General features: G+C 40.6%; 1 protein-coding gene across 1 annotated transcript in view; it reads right to left on the minus strand.

Moving 5' to 3' along the window:
• Positions 1–17,679, minus strand: part of LOC148659328 (NT-3 growth factor receptor-like) — a 259,803-nt gene extending 242,124 nt beyond the window's left edge. Inside the window, exon 1 of the mRNA XM_088641439.1 lies at positions 16,651–17,679. Coding sequence (XP_088497565.1) covers positions 16,651–16,895 — 245 coding nt within the window. The 5' untranslated portion in view covers positions 16,896–17,679. The remainder of the gene's footprint in view (positions 1–16,650) is intronic.
• Positions 17,680–23,837: the final 6,158 nt, after the last annotated feature.

Below are 23,837 nucleotides of genomic sequence, written 5' to 3' on the forward strand. Positions count from 1 at the left end.
CCCAGCATGGACTGGACTGGTGGGATTGGAAGGGTTCGAAGTTGGCTGAGGTTGCATTAGCTTGCCACACAATAGCACCCCCATGTGGTTTATAAGGATAGGCGAAGTTTGGTAACCTTTATACACTCAGTAAAAAAAGAGCGGGACAGTGAAGGTAGCCAGCAAACGTATTTAACAGCTGTCAGACATCTACAACAAACAAAAAGTGCGAGAGCTAGTATAATCACTGACTGTCATGATCACCCCTTGCACAGTGAATTTGAGCTCCTTCCATCTGGGCATTGATTTAGACTACTCAGACTCAGATACAGTAGGACCAAGTTATCTTTCAGTACTGCGGCTGTTAAACTACTTAATTTGGGCAATCGGTTGTCTATTTTACAGTACTTATATTTTTATTTTTTGTTTCTCATCCTACGAGTACTGCATGGGTCTTATTTGCCATTTGTAAATTTCCCATGTGGGTCAGTAAAAGGAAGTGAGTAAGGAAGGGGTCTGCAGCTCTGTGCCAGTGTCCCACCCAGTGCTTCAGCTCAGCAGCTGGAGCTGTGGGCTTGCAGAGTGAGGGCAGCTGATGGGACAATGATGCAGGACACACCTGTCCTTCTGGAAGGCTTGAAGTCTCTCCACTTGTATCAGGTTGATTAAAGAACTTAAAACTTTAAACGTGGCAGAAAAGGAACAACATGTGGTGTTAATAGTGCTTTTCTTAAGTATAGTGTTATTTTTAAGTCTGCCATTGCTTATCTTTACCAAACAGAATTACAGAACAGCAATGAGTTCTTTAGTCTTTTACACCACTATGACAGCTATTCTATCTAGAAGTACACACATTTTTATATTCCAAGAAAACAAAGACTTCAAACACTCCTCTAAGCAAGTTCAAACTACTTTAGGAACTTTTTACATGTAAGATAAGCACTGAAAACTTGAGGATTTTCATTGTATATAAATACACTTTTGTTTGCCAAGCTCAATAAATGACAAATCTTCAGGTGTTCTAATAAATCTGAACACTAGTTTATGCTCCATCATAACTTTGGAAGTGATTATATATCAAAGAGACAGATGTGAACACAGCTGGGTGCCTGACAAACACTATGTAAGTTGCCTGTCAACTCAGTAGGGAGCTGGCACATACTGTACAGTTTCTTGATGCATTTGGAAGCTGCCAATATGTAAATACACGCATCTTTATTCCTAAGAGCAAATATCGAGTCATATCGAGCCCTCCTTTGTTTCATAAAGAACAGTTTTTTTGTCACCTATAAATACTCGACTAATTGAATTTAATGGCAGACAAAACCCCGCAAGACCTCCTTGAAGTCCAATACAATAAATAGTGGCAGCTGGCAGCCAATTTTCCTGCCCTCGGGGTAAAGCTTTTTAGTTTAATGGCATCTATGAAGCTGATAATGGAATCTGAGTACAATGACAGCATTACAGTATTACTGCATATAGAGTCATCAATATGCACTGATACATGAGGTGTAAACATGATCTGCACAGGAAAAAGTGATGGCAAGAAAATGAGAATAATTGACGCATGTTTTGTCACAACCATGTGTGTCTCCTCTCTGCAAGGCAAAAATAAAATATTTTACATAACCAGACAAGTCAAGATCAAAGAATGAATCCTCCTGCCCAAGGACAATCTGCAGAGTCCCTGTTTCTGCGACCGACTGAAACAATGTGAGTGAATCCAGGGTGAGGTGCTACTGTTGTGTTATTGAACGAGGAAGCTCGAAGCTACTGTACACCTTAACTTTGAGGCCTCAGTCCTGACCACTACCTCGCATACTGTACCAGCACACTTGTCCATAACCCTGTTGGTCATATCCAGACATCAGCACCAAGTGAAGTGGAACATTTGAAAAAAAGGTTTCTCATGGGCAAAAGCACCTAAGAGCAGGGGGTCACACTTATCACATGGTGAGGGATGGGGCTCGTGTTCTTTTCTCACAAAACGCTCCATCCATTTTTCGTCCAGTCATGGTGCAGGACGGAGGGAAGCCGACATCTCTGCTGACTCAAAGACTATTTGCACACCAGTGACTTTTTTCTTCAAACAGTAATTAAAAAAAAACGAATGCAATTTTAAATTTTTTAAAAGAATTTTTTACTCATACGTACGGCTAGCATATGCATACACTTAGGGAAATGGGAAAAGTGAATGGAAAGCTTAGTTTGTATGACTGAAAACTATGAAACATTTAGGAGACTAGGAAACAGTAGAAATGTCTTCTTACCTTGTATCTGGGATAAGGTTATTCACTAAATTATGGAGTGCACACATATAGTTGCTACACTATAGTTATTTTGTCAAGAGTTTCTTCTTCTTGTTATTATTACTTCATTTATATGGGGTTTTTACCTGATAGCACAGTCATGAACACCCGTTTCAAACTTACTCGGGTTCAGCTATGTGACATACTGTAGTTTGATCACTTTATTAATTCTTTAAATTAATCAGTTGTTAATGCCTTTAGTTATAATTCTCTCCAGTTGGTGTTCCTGTATGGCTTAGCAGGTAAAGGCATCAGCAGGGAGCACATATAGTTCAGATACTGTCGGCTCTAGCCTGGGACATTTCATGAACTGTCTGTGACTGAGAGTCTTCAAAAAATAGCACAACTGGCAGAGAGCCACCGGGGTGGATGTGCTTGAATTGGTCAGGGTGTCCTTGAACCGAACTCTCAGACTGGGTGCCTATGAACTTGCAGCATTGTCACCAAGAGACACATGGCTCCTTCAGTCAGCGCTAACGCTCCAGTAAAGAACTGTTGAATTCCCAGCATTCCCAACAGCAAATATGGCAGCCTGGCGGTGGTGTTGAAGGAGGAGTGCATGCACAGGTCCTCATTGTACAACAGGGGTTACAGCAGCAAACTCAGATTATTAACGATAAGGTATTCCAAACTGGATGAGTGTAGAGGAGAGCTGAAACTGCTGTTTTTAAAATTAAGATAAATACATTATACACACACTAGGAGATACTATATATTTTTATTACCATTAACATTTTATTCAAAGCCCCCACTAATTCATTGTAGTCTAGGTAAGAACAACAAAGCTACCAAAGTTATTATTTATCATTTCAGCAGTCCTTTGAGCAGAATCTTCAAAAGCTTATCACAACATCTCAACGTAAACTACACAGCCAATATGAAATGTTGGAGTAGCTAATCCGTCACATTTGCTTATCAAATCCTTTTAACTCATTAACACAATAGTTGCAGACATTTGTTCCTCTCTACAGATTCAGAAACAGTTCAAAGCTAGTAGATTAAAGGCTATTTTTCCTAGAAAATACAATTCTTTACATCTATATATCCTTATATACATACATTAAACTAAGTTTAAAACAAAATTCTTAAAATTTCAGTAGCAGGCAAGTTGAATTGTGTGCATAAAAAATAACATTGAAAGCTTGTGTAAAGTTCCGTATGTCTAAAACTTTTGCACTGCTGTAAATATTTTCACACCTTGACCTGTTTAAACAATATTTGTTTATTTTAAAATACCCCAAAAACCCATAGAGACTAAATTTTTCAGGCTTAGGATAGGGATACAACTTAAGTCTGAGAAAAAACTCACTTGTACAGTGACAAGCTAGGAATCAATTTGCAAAAAAGCGAGCAAAAGATGGTGAAGGATATGCTACACAGTACAGTACAAATACAGACGTGAGTCAGAATTGGGATTTTATCCGACAACTCTGTTTAAAGTGTGTACAGGTTTGTGTACAATGTGATAGCAAAGAAGGCTGTTCAGAGCTGCCTAATAAGTCACTAATACCTGAACCTGTCTGCAGTACAGTAGAGATTGCTCACTAATGAAGGTGGCAATCAATAACTGGCATTTTACTAGAACACAACAGTATTTTTCCGGCTGTATAGGATATTTTTTTCTTTGGCACTGAGCACACAAATCATTTCCACCCATGCTCATCTGGCTCTATTAATTTTGCATCAAGACTTATGGAGTCCTTTAAAAATTATGGAGGCATTACATTTTTTTCTGGGGCTGCAAAAATTTATCTGAGTACAGCATGCAAAATTGTAGGACTGAAAACAGAAAGAAAGGAAAAAAATACTTGACATCAAATGAAATGTAAACGCTATTAATATGAACTGAAATAAATTGCGATGCACTGCAATTAGGAACCATGATAATTAACTGCCAAGGGCCATTTGTCTTCTTATTAAGTAGAATATAACTCCACGCTCTCGAAATACTGGATGGTGCGGCATGGACCTTGGCTTCATTTGTGGCCAGACCTCAAAGCACGGATCATGCCATTAGCCTATTATTCTCTGTCATTGGTGTCTTTGTCATTATGTGTTTTATAAATGATAATGCACTGTCGAACGAACAGGAAGCTCCATAAGATATGGCAGCTGTTGTTTCGCCTCAGTGAAGGAGCAGGGCTCAGTGTTCAGAAAACAAAAGCAGGGTCTTGCTCTCTCCACCCAGAGATAAGGTCACAGGGTACAGATACCAGGGCTCTCAGGCAGCAGATCCATAATTTTAACATTAATGGACAGCCTGGATATCAGTCTAGCTGCAGGTTATTAAAAAAGGAGATAAATATATAATGCATAATAGCCAGTGGTCAGTCATGTGTGTTACTGTGCTAAAGCACTGATAAACAAAGCAGCCTCCAATGTCAAGGTCAGCAGGGGGGAACAGGATGGGTGGGAGGAAGGATCTCTCACTCTTGTGCCTTCAATCAAAGTATCGACTGCTGTCCATTTCCCTTGAGGTCTGAAAGTTAGATATCTGCACTTAATCTGCAAACTGTTCAGTTGTTCTTCACCCCTGAAAAGATTGTGTTTACAAGTCACTTGCAGAATGATAACAATAAAATGGAAATCTTTAACTGCCCGACAAGCGAACAACTTCAAGGGTCTGAACAGATCACCAGTGTCCAGCAGCAGACATTTGTCAGTTTTCCTAAAGGTCTTTTTCTTTTTCATCAACAAATGCCAAAGAGCACAGTGTGTGCTATGCCCTTTACTGTCGCTGTTTGGGAAAACCAGGTGGCTGCTGTCAAGGTGTTGGTGAACAAGTTGGTGGCACTCTGCACACCGGACCAGAATTTCCTATCCACTACCCCAGTATGGTGACTGGGGACACTGGGCTGTAAAAGGTGCTATCCTTTGGATGAGACGTTAAAACTGTCTAGGCCATGGCCAGTTGGTCATTAAATATCACAGGACACTGTTAGTGAGAACAGAGGTGCTCACCCTGGAGTCCTGGCTACATTTTTTTTAACACATATACTCATGCCATGCTAAAGTTCCTCCTTAATTCAACTTGTGAAATGATCTCTCACTTCTCCTCCTGAACTGCTGTGTAGCGTAGGATGAGTGGGTACTGTATGTGAAGTGCTTTGGGATGAAAAGTGCTACAGACATGCAAGTAATAATTATTTATTATTTAAGCTTCATTAATAAATTACTAATGCCGGTCCTCAAACAATCCTCAAAGAGTTTTTTTATATGGTTTTAATTCATGGTCTCTTGATGTGCTAAACACCTTTTTCTCTCTTCGTAAATGCTGGTGCTCCCAAGTGGAAAAATACATTGTAAGCAGCAGTTGACCTTTTGTGCCACAGCATTTAATTTGGAAAACATAAGGGGCAGGTGAAAATGGTTTTAGAAACCAAATCGAAGATCCAATCATGTTGTGCAGAAGACGAGGCTTTTATTCTGGGCCTGATCACTTGGAAATTATTAGTATAGGACATACTGCCAATTTGTCAGTGAATGCATGTCTGAAAAGGACTGGGTAAAAATAATCTTGAAGCAAAGCAAAGTTTAAAACTAAACACTAGTTAGTGTTCATTTCTGATCTGGCCTAAGTATGTGATATTTTGGGAATAACTGAATGGTAGGGTAAACCTTATCAGAAATAGCCATTTTAGAAGCCATTGTGCCATACGTGGAAATATTTAGTATACTGTAGTTCTAATGCAATAATTACTATATGCAATAATTACTTCAAAACACCCATTCCTGGTAGTGACAGGAGACTGACCAGAGCTGTGCTCAGACTATGAAACTTCCTGAAATACAACAAGCAGTCATAGCTCTTGGGGGATTTGCCTTGTCTGGGTCTTCTTGGGTCTCCTCTGGAAAATTGCCTTTTTCATAACAAATTAAAACTTATTTCAAACCTTCACTGAACTGCTCTGCGAGTTCTTGCATCCTCTACATTAGTTTAACTAGCTCACCTAAAATAAGTCTAAATTAATTTTATTTATGAAATCCTTGAATGGTATGAGAGACACATTTATATTGTTAGTTTTGTTTGGACAAACTCCCAGCAAACAGAGACCCAGAAAATATGGTTGTATATCTGCCACATAAAGGTTTATTTTCTCCTTTAAGTTGATAAGAAATGTTCCTGATATGAAGTATACAGCAAGCTTACATGTTAATTAACAACCAAAGGGGTACAATTAACATGTATTAAGCACTAATCAAATAGGAAAACATCAGCTTAGAGAATATCCAATCAGAAACCAACACCGCGTGTTACAAACTGATGAGGTTAATCAAAGGCTAATGCTTTACTGATCTGTAGTTTGCAAAAGTGGCATTTAAACGGAACACTGCATTTCCAGGTTCTGCAGGCACCACTGGCTCAGAGGAACAAATAAGATTCCTTGATCTTTTACCATATCTTTTAAAACGCAGGCAAAAACCATGTAGCGTTGAAGAGTGAGTTTAAATAGCATACGTGACAGACCGTCCTACAGGATCTCTGACAGTGGAAGGGCTTCCAGCAGCAGCTGCCAGAGAAACAGAAGTCCCTGGGCCAGCCTGGGCCGAGACTCAAAGGTCCAGGGAGCCAGCCGCGGCCCCAGGGTCACACTGCCTTCTAATTACTGTACCTCATTTTCTTCTTCTTCCGGACTACTTAAGCATTTTACATCAAATAAACCAGACACTCGGGAAACAAAAGTCACTGAACTGAGACTCCAGCCTTTTTGTTGAGCCATTCATACATTATTATTTATTCCGCTTAAATAAGTGGGTGCAGTAAATCAGTACACAAAACAGAATGAGGGAGTGGCAAAAGAAGAGCGCGTACAGTATAAAGGAACCTGTCCTATTAGACACCAAAATAATGGAATTTATCTAATTTATTATCTCATTAATTTATCTACTGTAATTTGTCTCGTCCATCCACAGTATTTCTGCACACGTTGGATAAATATCAGCCTTCTTCGTGACCATCTGTAGCTGTGTCTCTGGGAGGCACACTGCTAGACAACTGAATCTTAGGGAAGGTTTTGTCTGCTCCTTTTTCTGCTTATTATTTTGCTGCAGTCCTGTTATTTTTGTGGCAGGACTCCTCACCATTACCATTACACCATTACAAAAACTTGCTGTTAAATGCATATTGAATTAAACTGCAGGTGAATAGGTTGACAGCAAGATGTAAGTGCTGTCAGCCTATTCATATTTGTCTGCAGATTATCTCTTGAGTGTCCTGGTTTGAAGAAAATGTGTTTCATTTGTATGCAGTTTTAAAGCGGATCTCTGCTGATGCAAGAAGGGCGGGGGGGTGTGTTGGCAAACCAAGGTCAGTTGGTTCGGCGATCCTTTCATCACCGTAATTACACAGGAACCTTTCTCTCCAAAGATGGGCGCATTCAAATCTCAAAAAACTCAATCTAATTACAGGAAATCGCAGGAAATTCAGAAACCATGCTAGACGCCATGGGAAAAAAGACACCAGCCGTGGGCTTATTCAAATCACTGTTTACAATCAACCCAGCGTGCCCAAACTAACCATGCTTGTGGGAGAAGCTGGTGGTCCCCTGGCCGTGGTAATTTTAGGGCCTCTGCCAATGTATTGTATTTCTCTCCAGGGTGTCATTGTGCACACTTCTAATGGAACTGCAATTAGAATGGAGGTATGACAGTTCACAATACAATGGGTTATGAATTGATAGGTAAATAACAATTAAGAGCCTGCACCTAAAGGGGCAACTTCCAGTAGTGCACAGAGATATGCAAGATATGCTGAATGATTTTGTAATTGTTCCTTTACCACACAGAGTGCAAAGGTAAAATTAGCACAACCCAAGAAGAACTACAGAACATCCCAGCACTGTGCTCCCCCACACAAAAGTGAAGGATCTATACACTTTACCTCATACTGGAACCACATCTGATCTGCTAGAGCATCAAGATCTACTCTGCCTACCTCTGCCCAGCTGTGCCCAGCTGTTCCTTGCAGCGATCTGGCGTCCAGTCCAAGCTAACCTTCTGACCTGTACTTCTGGGATGGGCTCTGTGTTGTCGTGACCCACACTAGCCACACACTTCTGTTAATGGCTACATGGTATAAACTCATAACTGGTTGAAACAGTTTGTCAAAATCAGAACATATTTCATTCTGGGTGTGTGGTTTCTATTAAAGCTGAAGTCGGATAACACGAAGTTTAGCTGTATCAATTTATTGCGAATGCTTAAATGTTTCCCTCTCCAATAAGATTATCCGTTACAAAGAGATGAATAATGTAATGCACAAGCCGTGTTCCGACTTGCTTCCTACCCTGTTTGAGGCACTTCTAAAATGAAGCCAAGCGAGGCGTGTTTTTTAGCACTTGAGAGCACTTTTCCAACAATGAAAATCTAAACATCAGAAGAAAAAACATTGATGCCATAGATAGTGGCAGGCAGTCCTTTAGGAATTTAAAATTGTTTACTGTTTAAATAGAAAAAAACACCCTACTAAGTATAAAAAAAGCAATTAGCTTAATGGATGCACTTGATGAAAACAGATGAACTCCGTTCAAGATAATTAAACACAAACAAAAATAGCCAAATAAACGACAAGTAGGTTGACAGAAAAAGGCACTACACAAAAGATTTTATTTTCATCTTTCCACAATCACTGGCAACTCTCCCCACACCTGACAAAGCCGGCCGGGCCCTTGTGAGACATGGCTCTTTCTTCTGCTGAGAGGATGGGGCGGTGATCACGGCACTGGGCGAGGAACCAGTAGATTTGCAGCTGTCACTTTCCCACTGCTGATATGCAGCAGTAACACTGTTGCTAAACCTCCTCATGCTCTGACATTTCAGAGATATAAAGCTGATGCTGTTGAGTAACACAGGAGCTACTGACAGACATATACAGCTCACCCCCTCTGCAAGTCACTTTCAATAAATGGGCTTGATGGAGCCCAAAACAAGATTCTTCACTCGTTGTCAACAGTTTTTCTTGAAGTTAAAAAAAATACTACTTCATATGAAAACATTCCAGGTATTGATTGCATTCTCAAAGAGAAAAAAATATTCTGGTCATCTTGAAATTGTTGACTGGCTGGATCCATTTTATATAGTGTTTTATTCTTGTTATTATAACAATTCTGGATATTATATACAAAGTTAATCTGTGTGGGTAGAGCAACACGAATTTAAACCTTTGTGAAGCCCTGCAGGTCATTATGTGTACAGGTTTTTGGAAATAAACCTCGTTTCTGTACTTCCCTTGGGGAAGCAGAAGAGAAGAAAAACAGAGGCCCACTGGATCTGTGCAATGCACCCACCTGCTGTTGAAGAGGCTGCGCTTTGGATGCATGTCAGAGAGTTAAACTGTGCCCAACAGAAAGATAACAGTTTTCCCAGTTTGGCACCTTCCTCCCATTATTCTCAGCTAACAACCCAGTCTAATCCATGCCCGCTCCACTCTGCTATAGAACAGTCATGGTCAACAGGATCAGCCCAATAAACTGTTCTTCAAAAACCGCTGCAAAAAAGGCAAGCCTTTCCAACTGAAACACACAAAAACACAAGCCCAGATTTCCCTCAAAACAGGTGGCTGTGTAGCATTTTCATTTAATACATTAATATTTGTTTTGTCTTTGTTAATGAATACTGTCAGTATCACAGCAATTTTTCATATTTTACACTTTATAGATAAACCTATTTTTAAGACATTTACACAAACCTCGTTGTTCACTAAATTAAGTGAAAATAGTTTTTAGCTAAGCCTACAACATGTAACTTAATTGTGAGTTTAATGACATTGCTTCAGCACATTAAAGATTAGAAGCAAGAAAAAAGGGTGGGAGGAGGTTATGAGGAGAGAGAAAGTAATCGCATATCTCTTTCTGATAATTAGACAATTAGATTTTAATTAAGAGCCATGCAAAGAAAGATGTAAATTTTTAGCATACAGCCAAGACATTAATGGTAATTAAACATATTGTTGAGTTTCACATGTACACAACAGGGGTTACACTTCAAGCTGCAGGCATTATTTGGGCTTCATTGATGGTCATGGCTGGGGAAATGGATGAGGAAGCTTTCACAAAGTAAAAAGTTCACTTTTCCAACCTGGTGGAATTATGCAATTTTTATGGCTAAAGAATACGATAAATGCAATTCCTAAACCAGCAGAAGAATGATTACCCTTTAAGTCATAGAGGGCCAGCTCAGACTTCTTAAAGGCTGTTGTATCTTCCATACCAATGGAGATCTTAGTAGTCTAATTCCACCAATCTCTGGCTTTTTCTTACATAAAGGGATGGTGTAAAGAGACTGTTGCCCTTCACGTGCTCTTCAACCGAATAGCCCAAAGCTGGAAGGCAGGGGTGTCTGCACCAGCACCTGTAGGGCTGGGGAGGGTTAATTTGTTAACAAGAAAGGGGAAAGGAGTTGCTTATCTCTGTCATACTGTATATGCAAGCATACAATGTACAGCATATACAGTATAGGTGTAGGTATGAAAGATATAGTGATCTATTGTAAAAAATACAAGAACTGGTGCAATGCTTATGTTCCTATTGATCAAAGTGTCAGTAATAAATTAGTCAAATTTGCTACTAATACCAGATTTTGTCCAGCTGCCAGAAATAAAGATGCAAATAGATCAATATCTGGACAGTGTTCACAAGAAAGTAGGTACAAGGTAAATGAAATTAAATATTAGTAAAGTTATATTACAAAAATGTAAATGTAGATGCATATGAAAAATTTAGAACAGAAACATACCATGAAATGTCTACTCTATAACTACAAGGCACAAAGGGGGAAAGAGAGGAGCTGTGGTACAGTCATCCTCCCAGTGCCAAGAAGCAATAAGAAGGCAAGGAGAGTGCTTGGTTACATAGGCAGGAAGGGCACAAATCAGAAGACGTCATGTTGAAGCTGTACAACACATTATTTGGACCACATCTACAGTGATCTATACAGTTCGGGTGACTACTTTACAAAAGGAATCATACAGCATTCGAGAAAGTTCAGAGAAGGGCTTCAAGACTCAAACCAGGGATTAAGGAGAAAGTTTATTCGGAGAGACAGTAGGTATGTACAAATTTCAGTCTAAATACAAAACTACTAATTTCCTTAACCAAGTAGTCTTTATCCAGGGACTACTATTTACAAACATACTTGTTCCTGTACAACACAAATGTGAAATTAAACGTTACAGTCATGTATGCCATATACAGTACTTCACGATGTAAGCTAACAAGATGACAAACAAGGCCAGCAAAGGCCTAGAGGAAATTGTCTGATCCGAAGTGGACACCATGCTGGGACAAGGGTTGGTGGTCAGCTCTCCCAGTGAACATGGGAAACAGGCCAAGTGCACTGTCAGCCTGAGAGGCAAGGACACTGAGGAAGACAACTGAGGGCTAAGGGACCAAAGGTACTGCTCGAACAGGTGAGTCTCCTGATGGCAGGGCTCTCAGGGTAGACAAGCAAACTGTGGAAGTGGGAGAACAGAGAGGAAATGCAAAGAGTCTGGAGGAGGATAAGGAGCAGAGGAAGATGGACAGGGATGTAGGGAGACATCCAAGATGGGATCTGATTGAAGTCTTCAAAATGTTAATGGGAAAAAGGTAGATCCCATCTTAATTTCAAGATATATTCAGCAAATAAACCATTGCTCAAAACTGGTTGAAAGTGAAATTTCACACAAATGTATTAAAATAATATTTTTTGAGACAGTTATTAAAGCATGGCATGTGCTACCAAGAAGAGCAGGTGAGGGGAAGACACAGGTCTTTTGGGTCCCGTCTTGACGATGTGACAGATTCACTCAGTGTGTGAGAAAGTTCTGAGCTCTGATGGGCTGAATGGCCTGTTCTTGTTATCAGGTTGTGTTCTTATGTCCTTGGTTTGGTGCAATTCAGCCAATAATGAGTTGGCTTAGAGGTTTAGATCATTAAGAGCTGCATTGGAATGAATACCTGCAGCTACAGCACCGCTCACTCCAGGCCCAGGACTGGAGTCCTGGGCCTGGCTCACTATTTCTCAAGCCAGCGTCCTCACACAGTCCAGTGAAGGAGCTGGGGAGCTTGACAATAAGTTATCCCAAAATGAGATATTTAAATCAATTATGAGTTTTCTCTTACTACAGAAAAGGCAGAGGATTCAGTGTCCTGTTGTCATGGTCTTGTTATTTCATTAGAAGCCATATGATTTGCATACATTTTTTTTGATCTTTTACAGTATGTCCTTTGTTAGAGCAGGGGGAAAATCACACACTGAAAAGAGGTTTTTTTCCTGCTCAAGATAACTCAGAAGCAAATTCTAACGCATCACCTGTTTACGTTAAAATAATGTTCAGAAAGGTTATACTGTATTTGCTTAAGTATTGTATTTGAATAGCTTTGACAAGGTAATAAATTTGAACTTGAATTAGAAATGTGAAAAATTAGTTTTTTGTTAACTTGTATAATGAAGTAGTTCCTTTCTCTGCATGATTAAATCAACCTCTAAGGCGTTCTCTGTAGTCAAGAATAAATATCTTAAAACAGCACGTTTTCTTTTTATAATATGACTCTACAGTAATGTAATTTCTGGAATTCAAGCAGTGGTTTGAAATACCATTTACCTCCATTAAGCATAATGTTAAAAAAAAAACAAGAATATGTGTCCCTCAATTACTTTATATTCAGTAAAACAAAAAAAATCCTCAGACATTGGAGAAAACTCTGACATTATTTTTTGGAATTTTACAGAACATGCTACCCTCTTTCACTTTGCACAGTGGATCTCCTCATACTTTGCTTTCAACCTCAAAGCTAGGACAAGAACTAAACGCTCCTCCATTCCTGTGCCTCCTGTAACATAAAGATACTGGAGAGCATGGATGCAGGCAAAGCAACGGTTATTTAACTTCGCCACACATTCAGGTACTGTATGTTGCCCCTGGCATGGAAACCGAAATGTGTTTAAATATTGTAACTCGTGAGCTTACTTTGTGATTTACCAACCCCCACTCGAAAATAAATAATAAGAAATTATATGTCTACGCCTGAAAAACCGCTGAGTAACGCTGCTCTTGGAAGACGTTTATGAAACTGCCGGATTCGGCCCTCCATGGCCATCGCCGCTGCCCGCGCCTGAGATTCCTGACCCTGCCCTTAGACAAACAAAACGCTGGTTTAAAACTACACAGTGTGCAGACTAGGTAAATGTGAAAAAAAACCCAACATATAAGCAGTCTTATTGCTATGTTTCCGATCTCACTTCCTCGTGTTACCGAACCTATTTAGACGTTAACGAAAGTTTGGGGAATAAACTCGGGACAGACTGAGAGGATCTACAGGCTGTTTCCTCAAACAGTAAAAAAAAATGTTTCGTATCAACGATCTTTTAAAAGGCTTTATCTTTGAGTCAGAATTTGCAGGAAGCTATTTCTCTGCCGATTAGAATTTATATTAATGTCCCGCTAGATCACACATATGAAAATTTAATTGCACAATGCCGTGATTTAAGCCCCTTGTCGTCCGTCAAAACTCCCCCGTGAAAATGAAACCCACAGAAGGCGCGCGCTCAGCCGTGCACTGCGGGCCCGCTGTCCGCAGTGTCGCACGTGCCCGTGGAGAACACAGGGCTGGACACTGGACACGGCCGTCCGCTTGCACACATCACCCTGCCCACTGTCACTCAGTGCGTTCAAGGTCACACGCTGGGAAGACCTACAAAATAATCGACAAGCTACCCTTCCCTTACAATGCACTTCAAAACTCAAAACCATTCGCTTTTGAGCCACAGCATTGGCAAAATAAAAGTAAAACACTGTAAAAATAATACGAACGTCCGGCTAAATAGCACATGTGTCACAGACTCCTGTTTTGTTTTATTTTATTTTATTTTTTGCTCTCTCTCTCTCTAATTCATACACTTCCGAGATCCTCCGCCCTAACTACTCGATTCACTCACGCCCCGCTGGGAGCTGTCCAGCCCACGGGTGCTGAGAAGCGCGGGGTCTGTCTTAGTTTTACCCAGCAGCGGCAAGTGTGTCAAAATCGAACTTCAATCATTATTGGCCGAGGCACCTCTCTGATCAGAGCGAACAGGGGTTATCCATCTCAGAGAATCGACACTGACCCCCAGAACGGATTTTTAACTGCTTAAGGTCTCTCTGACTTCGCCATACAGCCGAAGATTAAAATCAGTAATATTTTCTAAATCCAATTTTTGCCAGCGCTCAGGCAAGTGCTCCACAATTGCATACAAAGCTACCAGCCTCCCCTCTAGTGGTCTGAAGGAGTGTGTGAGAGAGAAAGAGCACATAGCATTTCTGTCGTACTCCCAAACATTCGTGTGAAAGTTTTGTCAAAGCAAAGCTTTTAAGCTTTAGAAGTTGTCCATTAAAAACGCGATGTGTTTTGCTTTCAACACACTGCCTCAAGACATACACAATACATTTAACATGGTAGTTAATTCGATAAAACCACTACTTTAAGTCTATGGGAATCGAGTGAATTCAATACAAAGCAGAAAAGGTTGTCATGGTATCCACGTTCTTGGCTATTCTGAGCAAAGAAACAACACTGAATCTTTTTTTTTTCTAAGCAAAATGGCTTTTTCTGGGGTTACTCCTTAACTAACAAATAACCCGCAAACAAATCAGAATCGCTAATAGTTCTCAGAATTCTCTAGCAATGTTTTACAGATAATCATGATTCAATATTAAAATACAAAAAATCTCAGACTTGTCCTTTTTGGAGATTCTGTTAGGGAAAAATAAAAAAATTGAAACTCGAAATGATACGATAGAGGAATTTGAAAACTGAGAAGATATTATAAGAAATCAATTAGTGTCTACCTTGTCAGTATAGCCTTAATTTACTGTACGGGCTGTGCTACAATCGATATTATCAAACTTTTTTTTAAGTTCAAATATTTCAGAATGGCGAAAAGAAGAATAGAAGTCACAGTTCATGATAAATTACCCGATTTCTTTTTTTTTGCGCAGCACATGTTAATCCAACATTTTAGGGGCAACTTAATCGAAAAGGAATCCCTGCTCAGAGAAGGAACGAATTGACCCGAGACACGACGAGCTAAAACTAAAGGCTTGTCTAGAGAGAAAAGCCTTCTTGTAAGTAAAAGTGTGTCATCACTGCTCGCGTTCTATTTTTAATAAGCCACTATTTATAGGTTCCGAACTCGCCTCCTTAAGGATTTGTGTATATCTGGGCTTCCGCTCTTTCTGCTTGTTTTGATGTTACCTGGGTCCAATGCTGATGATCTAACAGGTTATTTAACAAACTGAATCCCATCAGAAATATGGGGACATGAAAACCAAGCCTCGGGGGATATGTGTCCCCGTTTGATTTACAAAACGTTATTTACCTTGAATGAATATGTTAACCACTTTGCTGCCGAGGCGACTTTTTTGAGAAAAACATCAGTGCAGTTTCACAACCCTGCTACAGTACGTGTCCTGTCCTACCCAGTCCCCACGTCTCCCTTATTAAGAATCACAACAACGTTCTACAAATGTTTGCTTGGCAAGCCACGGCAGGAATGTGCTCAAACATTAAACCCGGCGTGCAGTTTCAGATAAGAGGCCCATTTGAAACGTTGAATAAGGTGCAGTGCGTCTACAATGGAAGTGTCTCTGCCATCGTCATCGCTCCCAGAGGACGCTTCTTTTATCCTGTACACGGCACCTTTCACATACTACAGATGGCAAACGTTGTGACTAAATTCCTTTAAAGTTGCTGCCAGGAATACAAAGCAACCACACTCAAGCCTTTCCCTTGGGAAGCAACGAAATGCAGTCTCTTCTCGAGGCACGACTGCCTTCGAAGGTATATTCGCTCCGTCTCACCAGCGTGGTGTTTATCAAACAAATGTCTGGGAACATTGTACATGACATGCCAGCGTATGTAAGCATATTTACATTCATTATAAATGTTTTTTGACATGTCCACAACTACAGACCCCTATATCTGCTTTCCCGGAAAATGAGCAACTGTAGTCCACGGAGCGCTATTTCAACTATTTCCACAACAGGTTTGTTCATCTCCCCAGGAGCCAAACAGGGCCAGCAGCTGCCCGTCTATCGCTGGGGCGACTTACTGTCAGCATCTACAAGTTACTCAAATAATAGAATCGACAGAGAACACAACAAAACAAAACCAGTTCCTCGCAGGTTAGCGTATGTGGGTAAGGAAACAGCTGGCGAACAGGACTGTTTTACGTGACATGAGGGTAAAAAGACGCTCATTAACACAAATTAAGAAGGTGTACACAGCCGACGTTGCAGCAAAAGTAAAAAGCAGCTTAAAACAGTTTATTTTGTGAAAGGAAATGCTGCTTCAATTACACATAGTGTAGCTTCTCGCCGTGTGACATTTACTTTCCGAGCACTTACATGGAGGTGATGTTCTTGAACATGTCAGGAATGCTGTTGCTGCTGTTGCCGCTGTTCCCGGTCTCCGGCACTTCCAGCAAAGGGAAGAATTTCCCGTTGTCGGACTTATTGCAGTAGATCTCGGTTAGCGAGCAGCTGCAGGTGGGGGGGCAGTCCAGCATGGAACTCAGATAGTCTTGGAAGATGCTCAAGAGAAACAAAACCCTCCACCAGCAGATTCGGGGCGGACAGAGCGATAGATCCATGATTCCAGGTCCCGTGCAGAGTCGGTGCCGTCCTGCGATTGTGTGGAAATGTGCGAGTGTGTATCCTTGTATATGCAGGCTGTGTGTGTGTATATATATATGTTTGTATGTGTGTGTGTCTTAACGAGTGTGATTGTATGTCAAAGTATTGAGAATGCCGTAGTGTCCAAATATTCTCAAAAAGATCAAGAAAAAAAAAGAGGAAAAAAATACTCCGTTAGAAGCGAAGGGGCTGAAGAATCAGTACTCCCGGTCTGTGGTTTTCTCCGGACTGCATGATATACCAGATAAACCGTGTTCGTCTGCTGTGCCGTGAAGCGGCTGGGTCCCAGGTTCTCGCACAGCTCTGGGACTTACAGGGATAGCAGGAGAGAGAATGAGGGGGAAAGGAGAAGTCTGTGCTCCGAGCATCAAGTCCCACCTACTGGGCAGAATTAAAACTGACACACCTGCAAAGCAGAGAAGAGATCAAATCAGATCGCAGACGCCAGGAAGCATTACAAAATAGCCGCGGAAAAAACATCCCTCCACCTCCAAACACACATTTTTTTCCTCGCGAATGCTGCTCACGAGTTCTGACGAAAACCTTGTTATTTCTTTCTTTTATTTGTTAAACGCATGGCATCCAAATTCCTGCTGCGGCGTCTCTAGCAAATTGCTCCATGAGCAATCAAGAACGCTCGTCTCGACCTACTGTACCAATTAAAGCCGGAGAGTTACCAGGGATGTGAGAGAAGCTCGGGTTTGACGATTTCTGGGGATTTTCGTTGGCGTTCTTACTTTCGGGGTGCGGTTTGTGGATCATTCTCACGTTTCAGTAAACCTTTCTGTGAGCAAGTATGGTAAAACGGCAGAGATACCGTACTTCTCCAACCCGCAGAGCCATAATAATAATAATAATAATAATAATAATAATTACTAAAACACTTACTGTAATACTGCTAAACAGTGTCGCTGGTACAGTAGGTAATGTGTATATCCTAGTGGTCAAGTTCTCTAAAAAACGAAGTCTTTCTTTTTTTATCAGCAATTAATGTAAATAACGTGGTCAGCGCGCCATCAAAAGATAAAAAACTCGACTAAACCCAGCGTTCACCCTGCTTACGTGAAACAAAAATAAACATACTGTAGTTACAAACATGTAGGATGGTTGTGTTTGATACTGTATACCTAAACAGGAGTAACCCAGATGATCCAAAACCAGAAAAAGGCCGCCACAAACTGTATCGGTTTTAGACAGCAAGCAGCAAGAAAAACTGGCTCTTATTTAATTTGTTTTTATTTATATATACAGTATACTGTATATCTGGAAGAATCGTACCGTACTGCTCACTTATTTTTTTTATTTAATAGCTTCAGGGGAAAAGTGAGGATTTCTCGTACACATCAAAATGTTTTTACCTTAAAAACAAAACTGAAGTTAAAAGTGAAAATGGAACGATTTCAGTGGAGTGGGGTCATTCAGAACATCTGGCCCGTTTTGTAGGAACATCACTCTTGGTAACGATTTACCTGCTGTTATGTTTTGAATGCACATCAATTAGAAGTCGTAGTGCAACGATATTCAATTAGCTTTTTGTATCAAGGAGTATCAATAAAATTACCTAGTAGCAGTTTAAAGCACGCTATTTACCCCACAGTATCACACACACACATCTATAGAGACCTGTGGTTATTAATTTAAGTGGATTTATCCGAAATGGTACACAAATAACAGGTTACGGTCATTTACAAGCACTGAAATTCTCCAGGTAAAATTATTCGATTGCCACTGTCAACGTGAGGTAAATTAAGTATCAGATTGCAGACTAGAACTGGGAATGCCCACTGAGTTACTAAGAGGGCACTAAAATGACACAGGCTCTTTTCGTCTACCAACACATTTTTACATTTTCCTGTGAAGTGGTCTTCATTTAAGAATTTCACTGTTGCAGATGGCTGGATTATCCGTCGCACTGTGAGGCGAATCCGCTTTCCTGAAAGCAGTTCACGGTACGTGGAGTATACCTAATACGCATCATCGTTGTAACGTGATGTCATTGCCTACGCTTTCTGAGCTGAATATTTCAATGTAATCTATCTCTTCCTTGACCACATTCTCCTCTGTGAAGCCGCTCCTTCTGAAAGAGTTTACTCTTTACCACATCGTTTTGTTATCCGAACGAATTTATGTAAGTCGGTTTAATTTACGGCTGCAAGCGGTTGGTTTTAAGTCGCCTGTAGATAATATAAATACAGTATATAAAAACTTTAGGTTGTGGTAAGTAATGTGAAAGGGTCTGGAAATTGGTAAAAAGAAAAATACATTAACGTGAAAATGGTTATCTTTGGCATTCTTTTGAAAGTAGTACGTGGTTGCTTTTAAATGCATATGAACTGTTCTTTTTGTTTAAACCTCTTATTGTAAAGCCTTGAAGCTGCCTGAGTCAATCTGATAGCCAGTGATAGCTGATAGCTAGTGAGTTCAGCAACTCACTAGAAGAGTGTGAATCTAAAATCATTAGGTTACTTAAATCTTCTTTTGAAGAGCACAGCATGCTGACGAATGCCTGGTATTCTACGACATCACAGTCCTCTGAAATCGTGCATCATACTGGACAGTCATTCTTACTATTCTGGACAGGATGGGTTACTTGTATCGATCCTACCATTCTGCAGTATTTTGCAAAGTCAATGTGTATTATTTAAGGTTTTTTACCCAGAAATATTCGGCTCCTTAAACTCCAAAGGAAATCATAATGCTGTAAATTGCTGCAATAATACTGTACAAGAGAGCCAAGCCTCTTAGACACAGCAACAATAAAACCACAGTATTGCTCCCTCTGGTAGATATGTGCAGAGGAAAATGCCAAATCAGGTGTATGGAGTTATTACTGTCCTAATCCAAGGATATAACATTGCATTTTTACACAGGCTTAAATGAGGATGAAGCATAATGAACTTCTTAAAGGGTAGGGGGATGGGAAGGTAGGGGTGTAGTGACAGAACATACAGGTGAAAAGAGCTGATGATCCCACGGCCAGATAAGAATTCCTATGAGAATCTTTCCGAAGGCCTCGGAGGACAGGTTGTTTCCCTGCCTGTTCTTCATGCTGACACAGCAAGGCTCGGCCTTCTTTAGCATTTGTGTTTTTTAAATGGAAAGGCACAGAGCATAAAGGCAGCGTGGCCCTAGATCCACACACACAGTGGCTTTAAACAGCCGCGGAATGAATGCAATTTGAGTTACAAAAGGCAGAATGTGGCAATGTTATTGTCCTCGTTTTTAAGAAACCTTGCTTCTCATATTTTCAGTGCAATTGTACTTCAGGCCTTGGAAACAGGATATTATAGTAGCCAAGCAGGGTATGGGGGTTTGTCTCTAACGTCGTACATGGCACAGATGAACTACAGAGATGTCAAATCTTCACCCTTCCAGTTAGCCTCACAGCACTGGGGTTCGTTTCACAGGGGTGCTGTCAGCGTGGAGTTCGTGTGTTCTCCGCAGCTTCAAGTGGGTTTCCTCTGAGCGCTCTGGTTTCCTCCTACAGTCCACATGCTGGTAGGCTAATTGGCTCCTGGTATGGCTGTGTGCCTGTTTCTGTCTGTGTGTGCCCTGCAGTGGATGAGCAGCCCATCCGGAGTGTACCCCGACTTGCACCCGTTGCTTGCCTGGATAGGCCCCCATGACCCCCGATTGAATGAAGCTGTGAGAAGATGGCTGTATTGTTGGATGATCAGTCACTTTTATTTAAAGCTATTGACACATCTAGATGGTGCCTTGGCACAAATTCTGCCAGTTAGCACCTTGTTGTGAATCTGAAGGGTGATCGACAGGGAGGTGAGGTTCAGGAAGCTGCTCAGTCAGAAAGTAAGGTCTTGAATCTTGATCCTTCACTGGAACCCTGATATCTAAATATCCGCGGCCCTCGGTATGAAAATGTTCATTACAAATATGTTCAGAAAAGTTATTTGATGTGGTATCGGTTTCCAAGTACACTTTTGACCGCCCTCCAAATGTAAATGCACGTCAATAATGGATTGATTTTCAAGAATTTTCTGCTCCAGATTTTTTTAACATTTGACAAATTAGACACGGAAAATCAGACAGGATAAATATTTTATTTTTATTCACGTTGACATTTTCTCTGTAGCAGGGTGAAAAACTTTCAAATCTTTTCCCATCCAAGTAGTTATTCGGGTGCTTCGAGTCCCGGGTGGTGACGTGGTGTGGTTAGTGGAGCGTCCTCACTGCTCCTGGGTCCTGGGTTCGGCTCTGGGCCGAGGAGCCTCCTGTATGGATTGACATGTTCTCCCCACGCTGTTGTGGGAGATTTGCCAGGTACAGCAGAATCTTCCATCGGCCTTCTGACTGTGTTATTTAGTGTCTCTATAATGAGAGTGAGAGTGAGAGTGGTCCAGAGTCTAGAGAGTCCTGCTCTGGACTGGCATCTCGTCTAGGGTGTGGTGTCCCTTGTGGTTCTGGTACAATGCAGCCTACGCTGGGAACAAGAGACTTTCTGATAATGGACTCACGTTCGGATTTTCTAACCCCTTTATTCGTACAGTGTTTATATAAATTATGATATACAGTAGAGATAGAAATCTCAATATGAACTAGTATACAGCATGCGTGATGCTATGATAGTATAATGCTTCCTCGGGAATCTGTTGTCCAGCTTGATTTGTTGTATAATCAGTGTCACGACCACCAGCCAGCGGAGATCGTCCCACAAAAGAAGTAACCAGTACCAGCAGCCGCACGTGTTAATCCATCACCACACACTCTACCATGCGGCGAGCAGCACTATTTAAACCATCCTAACCCGCTTCCCGCTGCTCGCTATTGAGTCTGCTCATAGAGAGCTCTACCTGGCGTTTATTCTGTACCTCGCATTCTTCTGGACTTCCCTTTAGCCTTTCGACTTTGGACCTCGCCTCTCATCTCGGACTGTTTGCCTCCTGTGTTCTCTCCGGATTACGACCTAGCTTGCCCCTTTTGACCACGATCTTGCCTCTTGCTTCGGATTGTTTGCTTCAGTCGTACTTCCTGGATTCTGAATCGCCTTTTTCCTCTGGACCACGAATTTGCCTTAGGTATTGGATTGTTCGCCTGCCTTGTCATCTACCTACTCCGGCGTCTGCACAGGATCTGTATACCTTTTCATTGAGGATTCCTGACAATCAGAGGTGCTGCTCATTTTACTCCAAAGAGTCTGGTGCGAAGAGATAATGTCTTAATCATTGTTAACATGTAATTCATTCTTGACTTCTTCATGGGAGAAACAAACATATAAATTAACATCTCATTTCAATTCCATAACTGCCTATTTCAGTGGCCTCTGCTGAATCAATAGTACACATGCAATCATTTGTGCATTACTACAGTAGAAAAGGGGGCTGTGCCCATGAGCAGTCTATTAATCACAGAAAGAAAAAAAAACATAATTAAATTACACAGACGCTGACACAAAAAACCTCAACTTAATATCCATGTCATCATTACAGCAAAGTGTTTTCTTTAATTCTTCCTTTTGTAAGATCTTTAGAATAACATACTTCTGTAGCAACAACAAAGAAGTTATTAGCACACCACAGTTACAAAACTCCATTGTGAAGCCAACTTCACAATGCCTATTAAATTACTTTATTAAACAATCTTTACAGAGAATTTACAAAGAATATACTGTACAGTCTAACAGTCAATGAGAAACATACTTGAGGACTACTCTTCTATACAATCTGTAATTCTATCTTCCTTGTTTATTCCAACATTATCTTGTCATTTTATATAAAACTATGCTGTCAGAAGAATGTTTGTCTTCTGATGCATACTAATTCTGTCTGTATGTCTGTTATAAAAAACAAAACAGTCTTTGGGAAATCACTATGTATTTCACAAATCTGCATAAAGTGCATGAAATCTCAAGGCCCTGGTATGAAATAATGAATTTACAGTAATGTATCCTTCTATATTCTTTCTTGTTTCTCTTGACTTAAAAAATACAGAGATCTGTGATATCAAACACCAAAAACAAAAAAAAAACATCCTACTGGTATAATAAGCACAAAAATGGATTTTTAGAAATCCTAAACTAAATAAGGAGGGAAAATCAATTAGCTTAGTTAAAGAAGAAATATGCAATGCTCTTGGGATGAAACACTTTCATGTATTGAGCTAAATGACTTCTGTCCATATTTTAGAAACATCACTTGTTATGCACTTCAAACATAAGTGCTGCAGTCAATGTGTCGTGAAGTAATATTCACATAAAAATGAAAGGTGGTTGTCATAAGACCAGGGAGCAGGGAAAAAAAGCACACTTGTTGAAATTCAATTTAAGGTTCCCAGTATCTGACTGCACCGTCCTTGGAGGAAATTGAAACCGTTTCTTCTTTTCAGGAACAAAAAGCCAGCAGAACATGCTCTGCAGTAAGGCATGGCCGATTTCCCTGTTTCCCATCTTTGTACACTTGGCTACAGGGAATTCTCCTGTTAATCTGCTGTTAAACATTTAATAAATGGCAGAGCCACACAGAAAAGAAACAGACACCCACACACTGAGACACAGGCAGAGAGACAGCCCAGACCGTGACTGCTGGCATTCTGCAACTCCAGAGAGAGAGGGGGAGAGGCCAGGCTAAAAGAAAGAGGTTCATTCTCAGGGGCTCTGGAGACAAAAATGGTCAAAAGGAAAAAAAATGAAAGAAGAATTGGTGCAGTTCAAGATCGACAGAGTGGAGGTGATAAATGACAAATAAGGTTTTCTTGCAAATGCCTGGACCCCGAGGAAAAAGGAGGAAAGACTGAATATTAAAGGTAAAACAGGAAAATACATTCTGAATCCCGAGAGACACATCAAACACTGGGCTAGTCCTAGCAGTATAATGGGTTTTATGCCTATTTTTTTATTATTAAATGCCCCACTCACTAAAAATGCAAGAATATAAGAATAATGCTAG

The sequence above is a fragment of the Lepisosteus platostomus genome, chromosome 7 (assembly GCF_059453375.1).
Source record: "Lepisosteus platostomus isolate fLepPlt1 chromosome 7, fLepPlt1.hap1, whole genome shotgun sequence".
NCBI lineage: Eukaryota > Metazoa > Chordata > Actinopteri > Semionotiformes > Lepisosteidae > Lepisosteus > Lepisosteus platostomus.